Genomic DNA, 24,688 nt, shown 5'->3' on the forward strand with positions numbered 1-24,688 from the left:
CGCCGCTCTTGTGTCCTTGTTTAGATTTGTGGGGCTTTATATGCAACTTGACGTCTTAGTCACATCACTTCATCACCGCCCTAAACCCAACCTCAACCCTCCCACTCCACACTTACCATGTGCTATCAGTTCAATTGCGTCGCAAGGGAATTTCCAAAATATTCTCATTTGACTTTGCAACAACAACATTTAAGTTTGGCATTTGTATTGGTATTTTGAATCCACAAATTATATAAGTAAATCCTCACAATTGAGTGCATTCATGTCACCCTATCAAAACATGTATTTTTTTATTGAGACTTTTTATGAGATTTGGACATGTTATGATTAAAATATGGCTGGTATACAATGTATGGGTTCTCTTGTTTTTTAGACATTAACTAATAAGTTTGGTAATATTTTAGTTTAGTGCTAATAATAAATATATAGTTTATATGCTTGTTTATTGGATAAAATTATTAAAATTACACATGAGATATAATATGCTTTACTTCAATTGATCAAAAATAGCAATGAATTTCCTCCTTATTCTAAAGTTGGATAAGGAACTGGAAGAAGTTAGATTTAGAAAAAAACTAAATCAAAGGACATTTTTTTCCTAACTCTTTTACTTAGATTGTTCTCATGAGGTAATGTTATGCGTTATTTCAGCCTAACACATGTCACAATGTAATGTTACACCTCCTTCCTCTTGATCATCATTCATTTGCAATGATGTGCTTCATCATTACCTTTTACAACATGTCCCCCTTTCCCATTAAATAGTCTTTTTGTGATACTGCTCCAACATGAAAGTATTGAGATATTTGCAATTAGAGACCGAAGGCTGAACATCTCAAACTAAATGTAGACTCTGTACAATTCATCGAAATGTAGTAAATGGAGAACTTGAGATTTGTAAAGGAAATCCTGTAATATTATGGACCTCTATGCAATATTTTTTACTTGGAACATATTGTGGTCCATATCTAGTGTTAGAAATTACCAACATTTCACTACCAAGTTTCAAGATGATCGATTCACAATTGACAGAGGAGTAGAATTTAGTAGGATGTTAGTGTCCACAAGAAGAACAAAATGAGGGATGATTGTCAGTCCTTCACCCTGTAAGAAAGTTTTCCTCAATGAAGATGCAGAAATAGATTTCTCCACAGAACAGACAAGTTATAGTGTTTATAGTCCATTTTAAAGTTAACATCAGCTGAGACGTCACAAAAATTCAAGTGACAAACAGCTTGAAATAAGCATACTTTGCACCATGAATTGAATTGAATGCTTTTATTGTCATTATTTACACAAGTACTATAATGAGATTTAAATCTTACTTGGAGAACGGCGTCAGAGATTGAAGAGATGCAGGATAAAAATGTAAAAAGGTGCTTTAGAGTTCAATTGTGTAGGAGTGGTTAAGTACTGTATATAGTAATTCAATGTTCAATGTACTCAGAGTTCAATGGAGAATGCTCCAACGGCTTCATTTTTGTATACTAGCTCATTAATGAAGTTTATAGCTTTTGTTATTCAGGTACTTTGGGGCATAGTTCTCAACGAGATTTTCTGAACGTCCATTTGGGGCGTCCCAACATAAAGGTACTGCACTTGTTGCCTTACTTGGTAAAAAAAAAATGCAATATCATAGAGAGAAGTGGTTAGATGTATGAGATATCCTTCCTCATAATTCAATTTCTTGACGCAGTTTACGGATCCCTCATTATTGACACAAGGCGTGAGGCGTCATTTAGCAGCCTACACGCAACATCAGTCTACTCACAGATCTGAAAAATGTCATCATCTTAAATTAGTACTTCTCCATTCTGATTCCAAAAACCCTAAATCTTTCATTCCTGCAATGTCATTGATCTTTGGGTCTGAAAATATGAATAAACCATCATTCTCTCATATCTACACTGGTAAATGGCCCATGGCAGAACATGGAAAGTTAACAAGGAATTTGTCACCAAACAGTGTTAGGGCCAATAGACACAAACATGTATTATATTTGTACATATCTCTGAGGATAATCAAGTATCTGACGTAAAATTAACATACTTATTTTTGGAGTGTAGAAGGAAAATGCAGGACCCGAGGAAAACCCACGCACTCCTCACAGGAAGGCATAAATTTGGCTTCGGCCTGAACAATTTGTCTATTTAGGTTTTCATATGAGGCACAGAGTGGCATCCACACCAGGCAAGACTGCGTTAAAAACATCTGCCTCTAATTTGACATGGCGTCAAAGCCCTAACGAATGAGGCTCCAAGTCAGCAAAGTCATCTGGATTTCGGCTTTTTAGCCCCCCAAAACAAGTCTGGGACAGGACCTTGAAAAAGACAAATTTTCTGTGGTATTCTCCCTAAAATTGGCTTCAGTCATAATACACAAAGAGGAATAGGCGCCCACCAACGTCACGAGTGCTGGATAGTATCATGGCACCGAAATAAGTCCCTCAAAAAAACGTGGGCGCAATCCATGTAATCGAGTTACACTTCAGAATACTGTTGATGATAAGGCCTTTTTTATTTGACAAAACTCTCAATTCTATTCTTTCTCCACTTTTCTTAAACCAATAGAAAATGGCAATCTTAAAAAAAACACAAGTTTAATCGCTTTTCTGCTTCAGGCATGAAATTATTTTCATCAAGATTAATCTTTCAACATTGCTTTAACTCCCATCAAAACAACAACAAAAACAGTAATGAATATCTTTCTTCACGTTTGAAAAAAATATTTTGTACACCTTTTGTACAGTAATGACATTTTAAAAGTTCAACAATTTCACAGTATAAAATGAACCAAACTGCATGACTGGACTAGTCAAGTTTAGCAAGGTTTTTAGTTTTTATTGGTGTTGCTTCTTTCCCGACAGGAATTGAAGTCACTCATCACTATGAAGAAACGTCTTCTTATGTAGTCAGAAAAATTGGCATCGTCTGACTAGTACAAATTACCCAACTCTTCCATCAAACAACAACCTAATGTAAAGCACTATAGAAATTAATCAACCCTACTAAAGTTTAATGTTATTTGCCCTATTCTTCACACAAACAAAACAACAAGTGCATTTGTCCGCACTAATTCTGACTTCATTTCTAAAATGAGTGTGACTTGACTGGAATTATTTCCTATTAAGCACTGTAAAAGGCCAAAGTCACTTCCTGTATGCCAAGTGATGTGTTACTTCTTAAGCAAGCATCCTTCCTCAGCTCTGTGTTTTTTTCAAATAATGTCAATTTTGTGGTGACTTACACACACACACACACACACACACACACACACACACACACACACACACACACACACACAAAGCATGACTGTGTTTGATGTTGAGCCAATATTAGCCCATTTGGTATTTCATATGCTGACTTTGTGTTCGGGGAAATGTTTATTATCTTGTAGTTTTCCAGTATGTTGAGCCATTGCCTGATACTATGCTGATTTTGATGTTATTTATTTTTGTATTTCATTAAAAAATACTGTATTGGATCATATCATATATTCAAAGAAAAATAATTTAATTATTTCCTACACAATTTAAAGTGCTCATAATTAAGTGTAGTAGTACATTTGCATATATAAACACATCAGTGAAAAAATGCCAAATTGTTAACTTTATTCACTTCTGTTTATAGTGTGTGGAACAAATTTGGCTTTAAGAAAATGAACTTGCAAGTATATATTCAATTAAAAAGTCCCCTTTTGTGACTGTAATGATTTCCCTCATTTAACAATGACTGTTATTTAATCTGATGGTCATGCAACTGATCCCATCATTCGTATTTTTAGAAATTTAATGGTCAATCCACAGCTTTTCCTGATACAAAGTAGAAAAAAATGTTTTTCTTTGCTTATGCTGGTAAGGTTTTTGTGTCTAATTCCACTTTGATATTATTTGTATGGCTGACATTGTGTCATGAGTCACAAATTCTCCTTTTTGACAAGAATAAATCAGTGCGCGAGACGGTTGTCATCAGGCGCTGCAGAAACAAAATCGTGACTCATGTTCTTCGTAGTAAAGAAAAAAATGGTGATCAAAACTGAAATGTCAAATATTGCTTTTAATCATCAACATGTATAAATACAAGAATGACTTCATCACCTCCACATCGAATACATGGTCTTGGCTGTGGACAAATAATGTGCTTTGCAAGGACAACCTGAAAAAATATATACAATATAAACCCATAAAGACTTTACCAAGGAAATCTTAGATATCGTTTATAATGAATTCAGCCATTTGTTTCCTATTTTTTTTAATTATAGATGTTTGCTCAAAAACATGCAAAGAATGAGAAATACGAAGAACTTGACTGGAATCATATGAACTCATTTCATCTAATTTTCTGAACAGCTTTATCCTCACTAGGGTCACAGAAGCCTATCCCAGCTGACTTCGGCCCAGAGGCGGGCGACACCATGAATTGGTGATAAGCCAATCGCAGGGCACAAAAAGGCCAATGTGTGAACTGGGGATTGAATTATTATAAATGAATTCATCACAACAGGGTATTTTATTTTGAAAGATTGAATTTTGACAAGCGTCTTGGGGCAGATTGTGGTCCAACTTGGAGTTACATTTGGGAAACTCCTCATTTCACACACAAAAACCCCCATCACCAGCAACATTACACACACTTGTGAGACTACGACTGAAAAGTGAGCATATGGGTGTACATGTTTGTGTGTGTGTGTGTGTGTGTGTGTGTGTGTGTGTGCGTGCAATTCCCCAACGCATTGAGCCAAACCTTGAAGGCTTGAATTGAGTCCAGGAATCCAAGCGTGTTGTGTGCGTAGACAGCTACTGGCGTGACTTTCATCACACTTTGGACCTGTCGCAGTGAATTGCAGAGCATGTACTGTGGATAGACAACATGTTGCACTTGCCTGCCAATTTTCCTATCTCATGTTTATAAACAATGGATAGTCATGGTTGACGTTAAGACCTATTAAGACAAAGAGCAATTCACACAGAGGAGCTAAAATGAGTATGTATTTTTAAACCAATCATATTAAAAAAAAAATAAAAATACAGAAAATCCAGAAATGACACCAACTTGAATGTATCCTGGGAAACTCTGTGGCATAGTTAGATTGCTAACTTTGTTAAAGCATCATTTAAACAGTACATTACCACATGATTTCACTCTATTTCAAAATGTACACAGGACTATAAATAGAAGTGGGAAGCAGAGCGTGGTTTTGGCTGTCAGCCACAGGGACCAAGTGCGTCTATAGAGGCGTGGGCCGTCATTCACATCAAGTCCTGGCAGGCGCCTTGTTGACTTAATAGTAGACCTGGCCTGTTGTTTTACGGCCACAATTGGAAGCCCATTACTCCCAGTCGTGAGGGGGAGTCTTTCTGGGCGCGTCACCCCCACACATCCAAAAGACAACCGCAAGCTTTAACAGAAAAACCAAGGGATCATTCGTGGTAATTCATCATTTTACTGGGTTTGACACAGTGCAACGCCTCATTCTCTCTTTTATTTTCCAAAATTTCTGCCATGTAAAACCAAAAAAAAATCGGAACTTTTAGTTTTGGGGTCACTAGGTCAATTTAACGCTTGTGGGTCACTTAAATGTGTTTTTGGGATATTCATGCAGCCCAAATAAGATAATATATACCTGGTTAAGGTAGTCTTAAATGTTCATTGTTTTAATCTTAGGTTTAATAAATAGGAAAGACTTTTTTAACTGGAAATAAAATGAAGTGAAATTCATTTTGATGTTGGACAGATATATATTGTGTTCATTTATGCTGTTTCTATGCTGTTTTTTGACTGCAAAAAGTGTCTACTTGTACAAAAATCTTGGACACCCATTGATTGAGCTGAAGAAGTGCTATAATAGCAGTGACCTAGTATGAAGTGAGTCAATTCAGAAGGCTTTTTCAATGGCTTCATAAAATAGGGAATAAAGTACAGGAATTTCCCGGTGTTGATCAAGGACAAACAGCTGATAAAGTAGGGAAGTGAGTCAGTAACAACACTTGTTGAGGCAGGCATTTACTGTTTGCCTCCCACTTATGTGTGCTTGACCACTCTGTTGGAAATATGTGGGTCTTACTAAGGGTTTTAAAACCAAGATAAATGCACTGTTTCTCTTGCAGGCATAAAAACACACACACACACGCTAATACAGCATGTGTCATTTTCCTGCTTGAACCCTGGCATTAGCATTTTTGTACTCATGCATCTGTTAATGACTCCTTTTTAGTGTCACCTCTTTGCAAAGAAAAGTATTGTAAAATGGACTGAGCGTGTATGCACTTGCTCAATATTTACTGGATATTTTAGAGCAGACATAAAAGGAAGATGATCAAAAAGTGACTATTAAATGTGCAGCTGACCTTTGTTAATGGCAACAGATACGTTTCGGATTTGTCGTAAACATCTGACAACAAAAGAAGAAACTACCAGTAAACCGTTGTGAAACAACTTTGAGAAAAACCTATTTTCTTCTTAATCGATCCATAGCAATGGGTACGTTTTTGACTTTTTTAAGAAAATACGCTTATGTCCATCATAAGTAGGCAACCATTACTGCAGATTTGCTCTGCAATTAAATAATAATGAATTAAAAAACAATATACTTAACCCTATTTTGTAATCAAACGATGTTTATCTTAACTAGTCAGAGAAGTTCAGGGAATTGGTAATTTTTTTGCCTAAGAAAAGCCAAAAAAAATCATTTTCAAAGAGACTTCAGGTTGGTGAAGAAGCAGCCACGTAATTGGTAGATTTTTCATCTTTAGTGCTCTTTCCTTTCATTTTTCATCTTAACAAGCCATCCACACCACCGACTACTTTGATGTACGTAATGGAGTATTGTCTTGCATAAAAGGAAGTCTTTCCAATGTCTTCTAAAGCCTGACAGTCACACTGCGAGTTAACAACGAGTCTAAAAGTTCAACCTTTATACTTATACTTGCAATGACCACGTCCAAGTTAATGGTGTCTTGAACTAAAGTGAAGCTCTGTGTCAATAGTCACTGTCATCTCATCAGTCCAAAAATAGAATAGAAAAAAAATCATTTAGAAGTTACTGTAACAAACACGACAAAATTAGTCACTGCATAAAAAGAACATAAACATTATAACGTCACCAATAAAAATATAACCCACAAATTAAATGTTCATGCCAATGCCATGTTTCTGATTAGTATATATATTTGAAAATGAATGTTAACATCTAAGCACAATCTTGTATTATTTGGCATACCTGACCAGCAGGTGGCACTACGTAACCAAGCACTGCTAGACCAAGAAATGCCGAGCTGTCAGTCCAGACAATGGCTGGCACACAGTTTGGATTCATGCACGGTAACTAGATACATGCTTGTTTTACACGGATCTGGGGTCAGATGGAGCCTAATGCAGCTGACTAGAAGACCTGGTGGACCCCGGACTGATTGCCCTCAGTAACATGACAGGTATTGTTTGTTTTGGCCTGACAGGACATTTTGACCACTGCCATATGGTAAATGAAATTCATGACCAAAGAGGTACTGATTACTGATACCCACACTTATAAATTCATGAGCCAAAAACAGATTGGTGTGAATATCTTGACATTCAAAATCAAGTCAACAGTATTTTGCCATGCATGATATTTAGTCATAAGGAAAAGGGTTTCTCTGGCTGTCAAAATAAGTATAGTGTGCAAGTATGATTTTTTTTTTTTAGTCCTCGTGGGTTTGTTATTCAGTTTGAAAAGAGTTGGGCTTTTTCTGACATGGTATTTGAAGCAAAGTTTTTGAAACCTAAAGTTGCTAATCATGAACTAGTTTGATGGAACCTGGATTGACATTGGTTTATTTGTGAATGTCAGGATCTTAATAAAGTATAGACAAACGATCAACTAGTCCTCAGGAAATAACAAGACACCAATGATAAAAGAAGAAGAATTGAGGCTGTTTTAAGTGGCCATAAATTACCAAACAAATGCATGTTATGATAATAGGCCAGAATTGTTTTGTTTGTTTTTTAATCTGTTCCAATGGTGAATATTATTAGTATTATTTTTTTTAATCTCACTTAATGTATGAAATCGTCAGTGGAGTTCATATTCTACTTATATATTTATGGCACACAGGCTTTCAAAACAAGTTGGCTTTTTTTATTTTAATCATTGATTGCTTTTCCATGAAGTCACATGCAAAAACAACGCTAGTCACTCAATCCCGGATTATCTGCCTCAAAACCATTGTACAAATAGAGCTGTTGGCCCACATTAAAAACAACCTTTTGAAAGTAATATTGATACAAAATAGGATTGAAATTTTATTCTCCTTAATTTAAGTACTGTTGCTATCTCACAATGACTTGCCTTAACCAAGAGGACATGATGGGTCACAGGGGGTAGGGGGCACAGCCCACCCCATCTCAGACATCTGCCTTTATGAGGAGGATACACAGCCCCAAAGCCACGCCAAGGAAAAGTTGGATCCACCAACCAACCTATTATTATGGTTGCCAGGTTGCTCTTGGCAACCATTAACCTGATACCAGGAAGGGATTGTTAGAGGATGGAAGGGAAGTATATGCATTTAAAACAGAGTTGACTAGCCGAAGGTTCCACGTTTTCACCCACTGGAGGTCTCCGTCCTTCACCTCAGGTCCCCCAAATGGTTTCTCTGGTGATAGAGAAATGTGGATGGGGAACAACAACAGGAGACGGACCACCTGACCGGACCAGATGCTGCCCAACAAACACACACACACCTACATACACTATTGCATTTATGATGCTTTAAAAACGAGCAGGCTGGCCAGGAACAAAACAAACCTATTACAGTTCTCCAAAGGCCCCCGAATGAAAATGGAAGTGACCTTATCTTCAGATATTTATAGTAAGAAGCGAAGAGTGTATAAGGAAGAGTAAACTCATGTGAACCGGGCCCCGCCCGCCTGAACATAAAACTAAAATGCAAAATGAGTGTGGTTTTGGGGGGTTCTGAGATTTGAACTTTTTCTGCTTGTGATACAATGCATGCACCAGCGCAAAAAAAAAAAAAATCAATCACCCAAGCCCGGGAGCCAAACAGTTTTGCTGCTTAGCCATCCATTAGAGATATTGTACATACATAGTGGAAGACATTATACTGCATTTCCTTTAGTGTGTGAGGTTACTACAGAGACTCTGACATATTTATACGCCCGGTCAGCAAGTTCTGGTGTCTCCAACTGGTCATCAATTTATTTGTGTGAATTAAATGTCACACCAATTGCTTACCAAATACTACCACTTAAGCACCGAGGGACTTCATATTCACACTTTCAATAAAAGACAATGTCACCCTGTCAGATGGTTGGAGGTGATTGTAGTTGTAATTTAAATCCCCAAGGGCCTGCCTAGGTAGAACATGAGGGTTAGAAGATGGTGGCCATTTGTCAGTGTTTCTCCTCTTTCATCAGTTTAAGTGTGCAATCATGGGCAACTCAAGCAGGCACAGTTCTAGTTAAGGCCCGGAGTGACAGGCAAAGAAAGATCTCATCTAAACAGAAGTTAATTATGACGGAAACAGTCAAATATGCTCCAGAGACCTGGATAATAGAATAGAATGTCATTAGAAAACATGTACAACAAAATTAAAGTGTCAAACCAGTCAGTGCAATGACATTTGATTCATATAACTACCAAATACATTACCAATATACAGCTACACATAAATGTAAAAAAAAAATACAACTGCTGGTGTCATTGTGAATTTTACAACTAATTAGGACACAGTATACGTAAAAACATGGGTTTAGGAAAATAATGCTGAAGAAACCTTTTATGCCATAAACATTGGGACAAGGCAGTTTCATTTTGGAATAAGCAGCTATGGATTGGGGAAATTAAAAAGGAGTGATTTGGACATAACATGGGACAGTATGCAGGGAAAATGAACAACAGCTTCCATACAAAAACATTTGGTGAGGTTCCATCGTGCTGAGGCTGGAGCATGTCCCACATTAGATAGTTGAATCTTTCATGGATTCAGCAGTTATTTTTAGAGCCAAGCTTAAGAGTCACATACAATTTTAAGCTGTGGCAGAGTTGGAATATGTCAAAAAGACAACAACCCAAATCACTGCTCAGAATCTGAAAAGGCATTTATGCAGACAAAACAATACAAATTTCTGGAATAGCCCCGTCCCAGATCTGATTATTATTGAAAAACGGTGGTGTGATTCAAAGCAGGATAATGTTACAAAATACATTCAACCAAAATCCAGACACACCTCCTATTGTATAGAAAGAGTTTAGAGGAATTTATTATTATTATATATATTTTTTAAAGACAATCACGCCCACTTTATCAGGCCAACTCAGCTCACCTGCTGGCACACCAAAGATGTTTAATCAGAAATCCATGTGAGCCTCTTCAGCACTGACAAACCTAGTCATATGATCTTTACTGCTACCAATATCCTCACTCAATCAATGTCATGCCAATCCATGTGTGAAAACCTTTTCAGGCCTCTGTACATTCACTCCATTGAAAATAAGAATCGTGTTCATTTTGTGCTATACTAATTGTTTTCCCAGTAAGTACATTTAAAAAATCCAAACACGCAAAAACAAAAGCTAAACACAATTTACAGTTCATTAAGTTAGGTTAAATTGTGAATGAATTATGTTTATTGATTTCAGTTATTGGCCCAAGCAAAAATAAATAAATAAATAACAGGTATTTTAATTCCAAATAACAGTAATGCACCATAAAGTTGCCCCAATTAAATTAGCAAAAAGTTTGAATGGGTATAGTTCATTCAACAAAGTGTTCGAGGTGACAAAGGGCCAACCAATTGCAACAATATGAACATTCTTGTATGCCCCACATGTACAACTTTGTGCAAAATATCATTACGCTGCACAATTTACAATGCAACACTGTTGTGCAATCAAGACCTGAAGATCGCCCGGCTCATAACTCACCTCCCCTCCTCTGGTATTTACATTAATAATACATTCATATCAACACATCCGCACATCATTAGAGGCTGGATTTACACTGCAGGTATGAGAGTGTCTTAAGGACATACACATTTAATACGTTCACGTGGCAATTTGAGGCAGCAAGAACATGGAAGTTTAACAGAACTGGAAGCAGAATTGAAGGGATGCCATTTGTTAAGTATGACCAGCCCTCCAAATGAGTTATTAAGTCATTTTTTATGGAGTATTTACAAAGTGCTGTTAAGGAAAGGAATGTTTTTTTTTTGTACACAAGGAAACATTCAAAAAAATATCAAGGTTGGTTTTAATACTTCTGGTGGTGTGAGGTCATAATACTTGTATAGGGCGTTGAATATGCTCCCTACCCTTCTGTTTGCGATCAAAGCATAACTAAAGCATACTACCTCCCCTGCCAAGCCTTTATTGTTATCCTGTTTGTTCTTTAAAACTACAGTTCAAAGTATTTGTCCCTTATTTGAGCAAGGACAGGACTCTGAACTCACGCTGCGCTTTATTATAGCATACTGTCAAACGAATCGAGATCAGGATCAGATGAAGCAGTAGTTATGTAATGTCTGGTGTAATTATTACGTACATCAGTAATACCCATGTACATAACTACTGACAGAGTTGAACACAGATGTTCATTACACAACATTTGATTGGCTAAAATACTACCAGCATTCACTAAATGTTTGCTTGTGCTAAAGAAGGCCACTTTCTGAAAATACTGGCTCTAATGGTGTTTTTTTCCACTGTTGCAAATTTGGAAAACTAAATTGTGTTTTTTTTTTGTAATCGTGAATAGTTAGCCAGCTAACTGCGTAGGGGGGTGAAACTTTCACCTCAGTAACCCACACCTCTCTGTGGATAAGTGTGGGTGTTGAAATATTAAGATCTTCCACGTGTTTGTTTAAATTGTGCAGTGTAAATCCAGCCTTAAACCGAGGAAGATTCTTCACTGGTGGTTTTGTTCGTCATTTACATCACCTTTCAGATTTTACTAAAGAAATTGCAACAAAAATTAGGTAAACAGTTTCAAGTTAAATATCTGTTAAACTAGGGAATATCAAAATTGAGTCCAGCTGCTAGATTTTAGGATGGTCTAAATATGATCCAAATTGTGCTCTATGATTTTCAATTTGTTGGCCAAACTGCTAAGAAAGCACCTGATAATTCCTGCCTAAATTAGTCTAATTGAAGTTTGAATGTGATTGTAAAAAACCAATAAAATCAAGATCAAAAGACATTTTCTAATTGACACCAGTTCTTTTTTTTGTTGACTAACATTGTGCTTTTAATAGAGCAAAAGAGGGAATAATTAAATTATTTAATCTTGAAAAAAATACCTTAAAGATGAGTCATTTTGCAATTTTTTTTCTTGTAACGAGACAAAGTTTGACTCTCAGTGACAAATAGGGGTACATGAAGATAATTGTTCATTTAGAGTCAAATTTAGGATGTCTCTAGAAAATGGTCTCCCTGTATGGGGTCAGTAGACCTTAAAAGTTTGAGAACCACTGCCTTACTACTCTTCATCTTGACGCTAAATCACCATTGTAAAATAATTACATTATTGCCAGTTTAAAGACCTTTTCAAAATATTTGTTAACGTCGGCACCAGAGTACTTCCAAGTGGCAGAAAGCTGTAGTCACATATCAGTTTCACTGTCTAAAGAGTGTTTCATCAAGCAGCAGAAAACTTGCGTCATTACTAAGCCCTTTAATAATTAGGACCACTTTCTCAAAATTGTCCAATTCTTATTTTAAATGAGCCTATGAGCCTAAATGTGAAACATGACTACACTTGCATTTCCCTTGTAAGCAGTTAACTTCACAATACAATCTTATCGACCGCACTTTTCACAAGGAAGTTTAAAAAAACGAGGCTAAAATCATCTACCAAGCCATTTGCCTTGTTTTCTCAATTAAATTGCTTGCGCTTCTGCCACCTGGAGGTACCTATGACGTCACGGTCAAAAGGTTTAGTTCACTTCGCTCCTCCTGAGTAATGCCCAATCCATTCGCTGTGTTTTCGGAAGGACCGTCTCAGTCACTTCCCCCAAGCAGCGAAGAGCAATTGCCGCCCCTCATTGGACCACAATCAGAACCGTGGTTCTTGTGCTTTGAAGGTAAATTCCCAACTGGCTCAAGTCCTGCTGCTAAATGGAATTCTGCTCCATTAAGGGCGGGTGTTCTTTTAGCTGCAGGGGTTCACCCGGCTGCAGGGCGTCTGGCTTTTGGGTTTCCACCTGCGGAGACCCAGGGGGTGACGCCCTCCCCGGATTAGGATTGACACTGTGCCATTTCCTGTCACTGGGCTGCATCTCCAGAGCCGGCGTGTCCTTGCAGCAAAAATATTGCTGCCAGATCTTGCGGAATGCCGTGCGGAATTTCTTAATGCGGAAGGCGTAGACGATGGGGTTGACAGCCGAGTTGCCGTGGGTGAGCAGTATGGCGATGTAGAGGAGTACCATGGGTTTCTGGCAGTCGGGGCAGAAAAGTGTTACACAGTTGATGATGTGTAAGGGAAGCCAGCTGACGGCAAAGAGAAATAGCACCAGAGCTAAGGATTTAGCCAGATTGAGTTCCTTGTCGTAGTACTTGTTGGGGTCGGTGTGGCTGCCACTCAACTTTTTGCTATTGAGCTGCTTATGGATCATGTAGAAGATCTCAGCGTAGATGAGTAGCATGAGTAGCAGGGGTGGCAGAACCCATCCAAAAAAGTTGAAGTAGACCATGTAGTCCATGCTGATCACATTTTCAAACTGGCAGGTAATGACCAGGTCTGAGCTAATGGATCCATTCTGTTGTAGACGCCCCAGGTTGTTCCAGCCAAGCATTGGGGTGAGGCCCACCACAAAAGCCACTGTCCAACAAACCACTACGGCTACACCTGCTCGTCGGGTTGTCACCACACTCTTGTACCTACAAGGATCCACAGAAAAAGAATATACTGTATTTAAGTTCAGAGATGTAAGACAAAATAAAATATAATGTACTACACGACGTTGACCTGGGCAGCTTGATAGAGGAGTGCTTAGCATTTTCGCTTCATAGTTCTGAGATCAAGGGTTTGATCCCCAGTGGAATCCTATCTGTCTGCTTGTGTGAATTTTCTCCGGGTACTCCGGTTTCCTTCTAAATCCCAAAAATATGCATGGTAGGCTTGTTGAACACTCCAAATTGCCCCTAGGTATGAGTGAGAGTGTGAATGGTTGTCTGTCTGTATTTAGCAGCACTCTGAATACCCCTTGTGGGAGGAAATAAGCGGTATGGAAAATAAGTGAAGGAATGAGTACGTTTATCTCCCAATGGCCACCATATTGGCGTCTGGGTAGGCTGTATTGCTACAGAATACTAATGTATAGGGCAAAGCAAACATGAGAACAGCTGTCATATCTGTTTAAATCTTTTTTTGAATATCTAACGGTAGCGCTCATTACAATGGGGCAAAGAATACTTTGGAGGTCGACTTGCGAAGGTCAGGGGTTGAAGTCTTATGCACAAAAGTATGCCCTCTCCCGTCAAAATTGGCCACTACAAACTCCACCTTCTTTTATGAACCATTGGCCCATGGCTATGTTGTCCCATTCGTCAAATTTATTCATGTATTCAGTGGCGCGCAATAGCCATAGGGAATTGCAGCAGAATGATGTATGGCCAAGAATGGCTAGCAAGTCATGGTTTCCTCTTTCCAGTGTATGGTTTTGGCTTCCAGTGTAAGTCAAAATCACAATGAAGAGTTTTATGAAAATGGGACAGGTGCTTTTATATACCGGAAGTTATAAATCTGGCCTTAGAAGCTGTAATTCTGATATTTGTGCATAACCTGAAGCGAAAGGAAATGCTGCAATTAGGCTTGGTTTTCATGCGTTGGATTAGTATTGATTCAGTATTTACTGTATGTGTTGAGACAGACACATCTCTAAGTGAAAGGAAGAGGAAGTCATTCACACGATTGGACTGTGTACTCAGTTTTTTACAGTGTTGTTGTTCTTTGTAAAAAAGTATGACATTAAGATATTTTTCAGCATTGTCGTTCTGAGTCTACTGGTTATAGTTTTGCTCCTATATCTTCTTTTGTTATTTCACATTTCAGAGAGTCGTATTATAGAACCAACATATAGAACCAAAGAAATAAATCCAATTTTGCCCTCTAATTAATTAGAATAAAAGTGACTTAGAGTTCAATGTTTGTTTCACATCAATATAAAAGAACACAGTGAATATAGCCCATTAATGCATGTTACAACATCACTATTTAAGTGTCCTCACCTGGTGGGGATCTTGACTCTCAGGTACCGGTCAATGGCGATAGCGAGGAGTGCCAGAATGGAACTTTGCGTGAGTACCAGAACCGTGCAGGCGACCAGTAGACAGCTGTAAAAGTGCGTCTGCAGCCCAATGCTGATGGTGATAGCCAGAGGAATGACCAGCGCTCCTACAGCGATGTCAGCCAGCGCCAGCGACACAATAAAACAAAAGGTGGTGTCCCGTAAAGATTTGTTGATCTTCACCGCCCACACAACCATCACGTTGCCAACCACGGACGCCACGGCGATCGCCACCTCCATGCTGATATAGAGAGACCGCGAGGACATCAGTGCTCCACTCATCCTTCGAGAGGATGACGTCGGGGGGGACGTCGAACCAAAAAAAGGGGGGAAAAAAGCTGAATACTTTATTTTATCAGTACGTCCGGGAGCAAGTGCAGAGTTTTGTGCGTCCGCCGCTGCGCTGATGCGCCTTGCTTCCACTCAGCTGCATCTCCGGCAGGAGGAGGAAAGAGGAGGAGAGTAGCATCCTTTTCTCCGTGCATGCGCGGGGCATGTGGGGGAGGAGGCGAAGGTGTTGGGTGGGGGTTGGAGGCACTCCAAGACCAAACAAAAGAGGAGCCTCAAGCAAATACAACAGAAACCCTCCAATTGCCTGATGGTCCGCCAAAACGCAGGGAACCTGACTATCTCCTCCCAGTCTACTCTCCTTAATTGCTTCAAAATTGTAACCTAGTAGTAACAAAGAAAAGCTATTGATATCAGACTTCATTTGCACATTCCGATATAAGTCAATTGTGGCAAACTGTCACTTTGCCTTTATTTCATATACTTCTAAACTGGTCATTTCCATACACATTCTGTAAAATACGTATATGCATAATAATTGAATTTATCCGCTTATGTTCTTTTAAAAATGTATAACAATCCATTTGATATTATTAATTCAATATAGAGGATATTAAAAAGCAAACTTGACATTTGACCACATCCTTTAAAGTGAATACTACTGTTTCTATTATTTTGACTCAATTTTTCGTAAATAAAATTGATTGAAAAAGCATCTAAGTTTTTTCTCTGTGTTATATTTTTTTAAATACGACACTTAGGTCATATTTACTCATATGTGTAACAAAAAAATCACTGAATTCAATTTAAAAAATCATAGATTTAGAGGAACTAAATGACCACCTAAGATTTTTCAGCATGATCCGAGCCAAGTTAATTCCTTCCTGGGACGGGACTGTGCTGTGCAGACCTGTGCAGAGATTTTGAACCTTGCACTTTTATTACTGAAATTGATAAGAGCAAAAGATAACAAATAACTTGTCACATACACTACATTTCATTTTCGTTTTGCGGTGTTTATAGACTTAAATTTGAATGTCGATAAACAAGTTAAAGTGTCTTTTTGAAGAATGGCTTAAATTCAGCAAAACTGGGCATTTAAGTTAAACGTTCACCATTCAGCACTTGTATATTAAAATTTGGTCGAAAATCAAAGCAAAAAAATGTATGAGAAAAATTGCATGAGTGATAGCTTGTACCTCAGAATAACTTGGATCCCTGGTTTCTCAAAAAAGAAAAGTTGTTGGCGCTTCCATTTCTTAAAATAAAATGTGATTCTTCTCAAAGTCCAGTGAATCATTAAAATGTCAAATTTTGATTTGCTGAGTTATTTTTAATTGGATTCAGCATTCAGGACTAAAGTGCCCGCGACAGGGCAAAAGACAATTAAACAGTATTGGCTCTTCTATCTCACGTCGTACAGTGACCCTTTTTTTTTCTTCATCAGGAAACAGCACTTCAATGAGGCACAGAACACACCCTGAACCTTGAACTGCCAGCTACTAATGTTTTGTATCGATGTCATGTGTTAACACATTGTGGTTCCAAGTTCAATTGCACCAGAGGGTGGCAGCTTCATCCATGACAGGGTTACCATTACCTCCGCAAGGCAAGACGTGACCGCTGAGCGTGTACATAGAATTCCAGGGTGGCACTCACTTATGCATTATAAAGGAGTGACGTGCAAAAGGTGTGCGTTCAGCACACTGAAAACGGAAGAAAGCACCTTAGGCCAACTTCAGATGAACACTGAACAAGACATTACTAAAATTTTGATGTTGGGTCTACGTTTACGTTTTTGTCTTAAAACAGTCATTAAATTCCTAGTACGAACAAAAGAATGTTACTTAAAATTCTACTTTGTCCCAAGAGGAACATACATACAGAGTCATATGAATAAAGACATTAGTAGATGTAATTACCTGGGATAGGCTCCAGCACCCCGGCCACCCTCGTGAAGATAAGGGGTTCAGAAATTGAATGAATGAACAATATAAATTAATTGACAAGCCTGGGTGTGCAAGGACACATGACATCTACATGTGTAAAGTCCAATTTTGCTTTTTCATTATTTACACATGCTTAAAATTCATTAATTCCCTCCATAAAACCCACAGTGATCACAAAAACCCCTATTTTCCAAACTATCGGGCGCTTTTGCGTCTTTTAGTTGCGGCCTATAGTGCGGAAAATACGGCAAGTAGTTTTCTTTTTTATCCTTGGTAGGACACCACTTTACAAGGCACTACAGACCTTTTCTAGATGTGAAAAGGTCGGTAGATGGTCCCCATATGGTGATTAATTCACAACCCTTGTCTTCATTTTTACAACTGGTGTTATGGCAATTGACGATAAGACAGCAGGCAGTAGGAAAAAGGCTCATCTGCTTGCCCACGGCACGAGGCATGGTGGTCACGACAAAGTGCTCTAGTGGAGGAATCCGATGACCATACGGTCGTCCCACCGGGACTGGGGCACCACTCAGCTCATGGATGATGGTCCTAACATGTAAGAAGCCACTTTTAGATCATCTTTGGGCCACGCTGTACAAAACTGCTACTATGGTAGATTTTATTTTGTGGCTAAATTTAACCAGTCTGGAATAGCACGAACCTCCCCCACTCACTTCAGATGTTTACTGACACATTTTTAGCACAAGAGTCTAAATATAGAACGAGAGAAATGGGCAGGTTTCCTGTTAGAACAAATGCGGCAGTCATTCTTGTGGGTAGTGTGAACTACTTCATACATAGATAGCATTCACTGACTTAAAAAACAAAAAGAGTTGTTTTTTTTAAGTGATGCCTTGACAAGAGAAATGCAGAGAAACAGTTTATGGGATCAATATTTCTGCAAAGTCATCTCTTTCGTAGATGGTGTCAAATGTAGTGGGTGTAGCTGTATGGTGGAGTCTGTGGTCTGAGTTTGTTTTTCATTCGAGAGTGGACAACACCAAAATCCACCATGGGGAATCACCTTTTAAAAATACCCTAGAAAAGTTGCCAACATGTCTCATTGGTTTACTTCCTGTCTTCATTCCACTTGCAACCTTAACATTTTTTTATTATTCCAGATGCTTATGATGAGCTATGATGTATTTTTTAGTTGAGGCCAGCCCGACAGTGACGGGAGCTTGCTTTTCCCGAGAGACTTTCCAAATAAAATTTGCTCTCTCAAGTACGTTGATCAATATCCACAAAGTACGATAAATAAAGTAGCGTTAATTTGCGCAAAGACCAGCAAGTGAATCTGACATCTGCTTGAGACGCTGTGCTCTAAATCTAACAATTTCTGTCATCCAAATAAGCCCATTCATCTCCTCCACTGTTTACAGAATTATGCATTTATTTATTTTTATTTCTCTGCCCTGTTTCAGTCCAGTGTGAACGCATCATAAAGCAGCCATTTTAGCCTGAAACTCTGCCTAAATGCTTGCTGTCAAGTTGAATTTTGAAGCTAAATCCTTCACACCTTCACTAATGTGCATTGCAGTCACAGGCTATGATGACACATTAAGTCATGGTGATGCCAGCATGTCATCTAATGTTATATTTTCAAGGTGTAGCCATAGAATGTGAGCAGTTAAGATGTTTTATACCATGGAGGTAAAAGACAAGGGAATGCTGTATGAATTGGTAAATCCTCCGAATTTGTCAACATGCTCTTTAATAAAAAGCTTATCATCTTCTGCCGTAGTTGGAATTATCCTCCCTTTGCTGAACCGTTGACATTTTCTCTGGGCTGGCTGAGCTGCAAGGATAAACGTGCTGCGTGGCTGATTTTGTGTGTGTGCATGCCTGTGTGTGGGTCATGATCAGGCGAGATGATGTGGAGCAGCCAGCTGGCTATGCTGACCACAACTTGGTTTTATATTTGAATTGAACAATCTGTTCCAATTCTCAAGAATCCATGTCATTATAAAGATTTTCTGCTTTCAAATGATAACTTTTACTGTCATGAAGATGCAAAGTCAGGGCTTTCAAAGTCATTTTCGTTTGTGGTTCATTCGGTAGTTTCGATTTCCCCCAGAGGGCGATAATCTCCTCGTATAATTTTCCCTTTCTTGCATGACTAAGGATTTTTTTATTGATTTATTGTGATTATACAGCTATTTTAAGATAGATGTCTCAAATTGCGGCCTTGTGGCCAATTTCGGCCCACATGACAATGTTTTGCGGCTCCTTTTGGAATCCAATTGTAGTATTAATGTTACCCTCACGTTTTTTTTTTTGCTATTCACAAATAAAAAAATAAATGAAATTAAAAAGCCCACTTATGTTTACTCTCGCTGCCCTTGATATCAACAGACATTCAATCCATTTTAACTGGGATTATTCAATCGCCTCCAGTACCTTCTAGTTTCAATAGATTTGACGTGCCATTGCTGTCAATAATTTTATTAATGTGAATTTACATTTTTTACTAACTATCACAACACATACTATACATATTGACCTGGGCTGGCAGTGACCCAAGTCATTTTATGATAACAACCAACTACTCTGCCTCTGATCTAGACATAGATACATAGGTTAGATATAGGTTTTTTTTCTTCTATTTTTGTTTATTTTTCAACAAGATCAACTGAAAACCAAGGAACATCACTTATACCAATACTTTTCGATCCACCAATCTATGTTGAACAAAAATATGATTTCATGCAATGTCCTCAATTTGAATTGCTCAATTTTCTCCGCATGCCAACAAACAATTTGAATGGTTCACAACACAAGACATCTTCATTCAATGTGTGATGAGTGATGAGGCTATTCATCTCATCTTGTTTCTGTTTGCCGCTTGTCCCTGGTGATAAGAGCGCAATTCTTCTTCTCGACAGCAACCGCTCTTGTTTGAAATGGCTAAAGAGTTTGTCTAACGCGGAAGGGAAGTCTGTGTCAGATTTAATAAAAGCGGGTGCTGTCTGGCTCGGAGCTCCTCCGAGATTTTCCAAATAAGTTTATAGATGGGCCTGTTTTTCAAAAGACTAAGCATCATATTAGGATTAAAGTGAATCAAAACACAGGCGAAGAAGAGTCTGGTTATATTTGGTCATTTCAAGATGAACGGAAATGAGTTGAATAATCACAACATAGCTTCCGGACATTACCACGCGAACATTCACTTCATGAAATGGGGTTGTTCCCGTATGTGAGTGGTTTCCCAGAGAGATTCGAAAGGCTTTTCCTCAAATATACTACACAGTACATTTCATGGCGTCTGGCATCTTCAGATAAAAGCTGCTTCAGCTCAAAGAAAAATCCCAAAATGCAAACTCAAGCAATGTTATTCATGCAATGCAGTACTTTGAGGAGCACAATGACCTCTGTATTAGAGAGACTAAAAAGCATCTGCACACAAGGCAGCTTCTTTATGTTTAGATTACATTAGCGATTCATTTGTTTTAAGGACAACAATGTCCAAACTCAAGATAGTGAATTCTGATTAACTTCTTTATTTTAAGTCACACTTTTTGCAAGGTAAAGACAGTAATTAATGACATAGTCTGTGCATTTTAATTAAGTAATTTGGCTAACTTTAAGTGTCTTGATGATATATTTCACTGTCAGAAATTTTTTATTAAAAATTTTCTTATGAGAGTTATTTATACTACTAAACAAGAGTAACCTACAGTATGACAATTTGCTGACGTTTCGCTTTCCCAAACTGGTTGCTTCATAGGAAAAGGTCATTCAAACAATTTACTTTACTACAGCACAAATTCCTTTACCAAGTTAAGTTATTCCACGTCTACAACTTTTGCTCCTATTCCTGAAAAGACCACCCAAAACCCATATGAGTAAATACTAGGTCAATGGGGGGAAAAAGCTCAAAGATGGAGACACTTTCTGCCTTGAGACAGATAAAGAGAAATGGTAGGAGCAATAAAAGAGAAAAGTTAGAGATGGAAGAAGAGCGGGGAACGAGCGAGTAACGATATAGAACAGAAAGCTGGACAGGAGAGAAATGGGGTGGGAGGGAGAGAGAAAACGAGAGGGCAGAGGATGTGCAATAAAGAAAGAGCATTAAAAAGAAAGGGCACAACCAGAAAAAAAAAATGAAAGAACGAGACTGCATCAGGGATAAAGAAGCTCTGTGTCCTTTATTCATCATATTTCCAGCGCTTGTAGTGATTAGTGGTATTGATGCTATGAATAGACTAAATTATTTTTATTGTAGATGTGAAAGTATGTGAAAAGTGGGTCAAATGATGGAACAGATTCAAAGTGCTCCATTCTGTGAGAATTGCTGTTGTTTGACTGATATATGGATCAAAGTCTACTAATTACCATGAATCTAGACTATAAGTACCGTTGTTGCCGTGACCGGACGTTTGGTCGACAGACATTTGGTCGACGGACATTGCGTCGAACGGACGTTTGGTCGCCGGATTCGCTCGCTCTCAAAATTACAATCATGAGAGAGAGCGAGAACTGTCCGTCGACCAAATGTCCATTCGACAAAACGTCCGGGGACCAAGTGTCCATCGGCCAAACGCCTGTCGACGAAACGTCCAGGTACCAACAAATTGTCTATAATACTCACGCCTACAATGCAGGTACATATTGAAATGTTGTGAGGTTCGGACATGTTTACTTTGCAAATTGCTACATCATGCCATTAGATGTTTATGACCAATTTATGAAAATGGGTACTTCGGTTTTCACGTCTTTAATAGTGGCAAAAACAAAAAATGGAAAGTCTCGTTGAAATGTTTGTCTGTGAATTATTTGTTGTTCGTCTACAACAGGGGTGGCCAACCCGCGGCTCGCGAGCCGCATGCGGCTCTTTGCCCGGTTTCATGCGGCTCTTACGTCCATATCAAAGTTTGTATTTGTGTTTTATTTTTATTTGCGTGTGCGCTTCGCTTGAGTTCAATACGGTATTTTCGTCCAATGCGCATGTGCTTGGGATGAAAATACCTCAAAGTTTCCCAGCAGGAGCAAGGTCATTTGAGTAAACGTTTTTAACAGAGTGGGAGAGCTCCCGTGAACCAGAAGCGACAATGAACGGCGTCGCGCACACAAAAAGTATCCCAAAGATCGAGCGTCGGCTGAAAAAGCCACACCCCCTGCGAGGCAGACCAAGGCGAGAGTGCTCAGCCGGGAGCAGCCAATAGGAGAGCGAGGTGTACACCCACGTGGTAATAAATGACAGCTCACAAGGAGCGAATGTTGCGCAAAAATAGGCTCTGATTTTATGACAGAAGTCCCACTAAGTAACATGCATAGTAAAAGAAAAACGCTATTGTAAATTATTATGTTTTTGTTTGTGGACTTGGTTGAACTGAGAGTTTGTCTGTGTGAGACAGCGCACACAATGTTCATTGTTGATAATGACTGGCCTGTGCTGTTAGTACTGTAGGAGTCAATTTATGTCATTACTATGCTGGTGTGTGACATTTACAATAAATCTGGCTGAGCAAAGGTATGTGTGTGATGTGGCTCTTTGCGGTAACACAGTAAAAAATGTGGCTCTTTGCGGTACCACAGTAAAAAATGTGGCTCTTGGTCTCTGACTGGTTGGCCACCCCTGGTCTACAATGTCCCACTTGGGAATCCATGTTTCTGTGACAACAGAAATTCATGTGGGAACTTAAATGCTTTTATCCCCTGTGGCAAAAAAAGACTATTTTTTATGTGTATAAATACTTCTACTTGCTGTGCTCAAAAAATATTTATAATACAATACTTTTTTACACATTGATTGTTTTCTTTCATTTAGAATTGTAGTTGCCCAGTGGGTTCTGACTTTCCTGGGTGAGGTTTGCACATTCACCCTGGGTTTGTGTGGCTTTCTCTAGGTATCCTGGTTTCCTCCCATATTGAAAATATTCATGCATGCTGATTAACCACTTCAAATTGTCCTTTTATATCTTTTACTTTTCTCATAGCATTGACACAGCCATGCTTCATTATGGATGCTGGACCTTATTGGTGTCACCCCAAAGAAATGGGTTTGCAACACCCCCAAGCCACTCCTGCCACTAAATACCAATCAGTGCCAATCCTGCTGACAGACAGGACATGCTTACAGCTGACATGGTGCAAGAAACAGCTATTGGCATCTTCCAAAACTGTTAGAACATTTATGTGTAGGAATCAATTCCATCAGACACAACAGAGCGGTTGTGCATGACTTTGTGATGATCTTGTGGCTAAAGTAATCAGCATTTCCCATTGCGTTTTAGGTAGAAAAATCTCCTTGTTTACTTCTGTGTTTCAGTGTCACAAAGGTAAAATATAGGAGTCAGTGGATGGAAGAGCACTAGTATTGATGTAGTACCAAATGAGAGTATGTAAATTTGCTCAAAGACATGCTAATAGTGATGTGCAGCTAACAAAACATTGATTTAGATGTTTAATTTCACACTTAATGGGTGACCGGATAGTACAAACACAAATATTTGGATTGAACCCATTAAAAAGTCTATTTTACAAATGCATTCCTGTGTTCTCTTTTTTATATGAATCCTGATTGGTTGAATTAGTTATTATTTTAGGGCAAAATTGGTGGTCCGCAAAGACTTGGGTATTCCATTTCATTTTCCCGAGCCCCACTTTAAAGATTCTCATCCCGTTTCTATTTCATTCATTGTATCCCAGTTTAAAATGTTCTTGTCGTAAACAATCATGAATAATCCAAGTAAGGTCAATGTTCTCTATCAATTTGCTTTAAAAGAAGCCTCTGGAGTGTCGTAGCTATTAACCAAGGGCAGAATGTCACATTCTTGCTTCTATGCATACTAATGACGAAAAGTAGATAACCTGTGAAAAGAAACCTGATGCGATAAGACACAGGTTTTATCTTCACCCCTTTTTTTGGAGTGATAAAATAGTATGGATATTTGAATACAGACTTTCCAATCAGAATTTAGTAATAATGTCATCTCTTTAATGGAAACATTTACTTGCAGTATATGCAAAGTAATCCACAGCTCTCAATTACTTTCTCATAAAAGATTATAACCTGGAAAGTATGTCGATGTAAGACAGCCGGAAGAATGTGGAATGTCCTAGTAAAATGTTCATGAATGAGCAAATCAAGCATCCTGGGTGTTTTACGTCTCTGTCAGTGTAAAGCAGACCACAGCCTTTTTAAAACAACTTTATGTGGCACAG

General features: G+C 38.5%; 1 protein-coding gene across 1 annotated transcript; it reads right to left on the minus strand.

Moving 5' to 3' along the window:
• Nucleotides 1–10,608: 10,608 nt before the first annotated feature.
• Nucleotides 10,609–15,615, minus strand: adora1b (adenosine A1 receptor b). The gene is made up of 2 exons (XM_077731469.1): nucleotides 15,223–15,615; nucleotides 10,609–13,872 (listed from the first exon to the last, which is right to left on the minus strand). Exons 1-2 carry the CDS (start codon nucleotides 15,561–15,563, stop codon nucleotides 13,107–13,109), a joined length of 1,107 nt encoding a protein of 368 aa, XP_077587595.1. The 5' UTR covers nucleotides 15,564–15,615; the 3' UTR covers nucleotides 10,609–13,106.
• Nucleotides 15,616–24,688: the final 9,073 nt, after the last annotated feature.

Source organism: Stigmatopora nigra, chromosome 1 (assembly GCF_051989575.1).
Source record: "Stigmatopora nigra isolate UIUO_SnigA chromosome 1, RoL_Snig_1.1, whole genome shotgun sequence".
Classification (NCBI taxonomy): Eukaryota; Metazoa; Chordata; class Actinopteri; order Syngnathiformes; family Syngnathidae; genus Stigmatopora; species Stigmatopora nigra.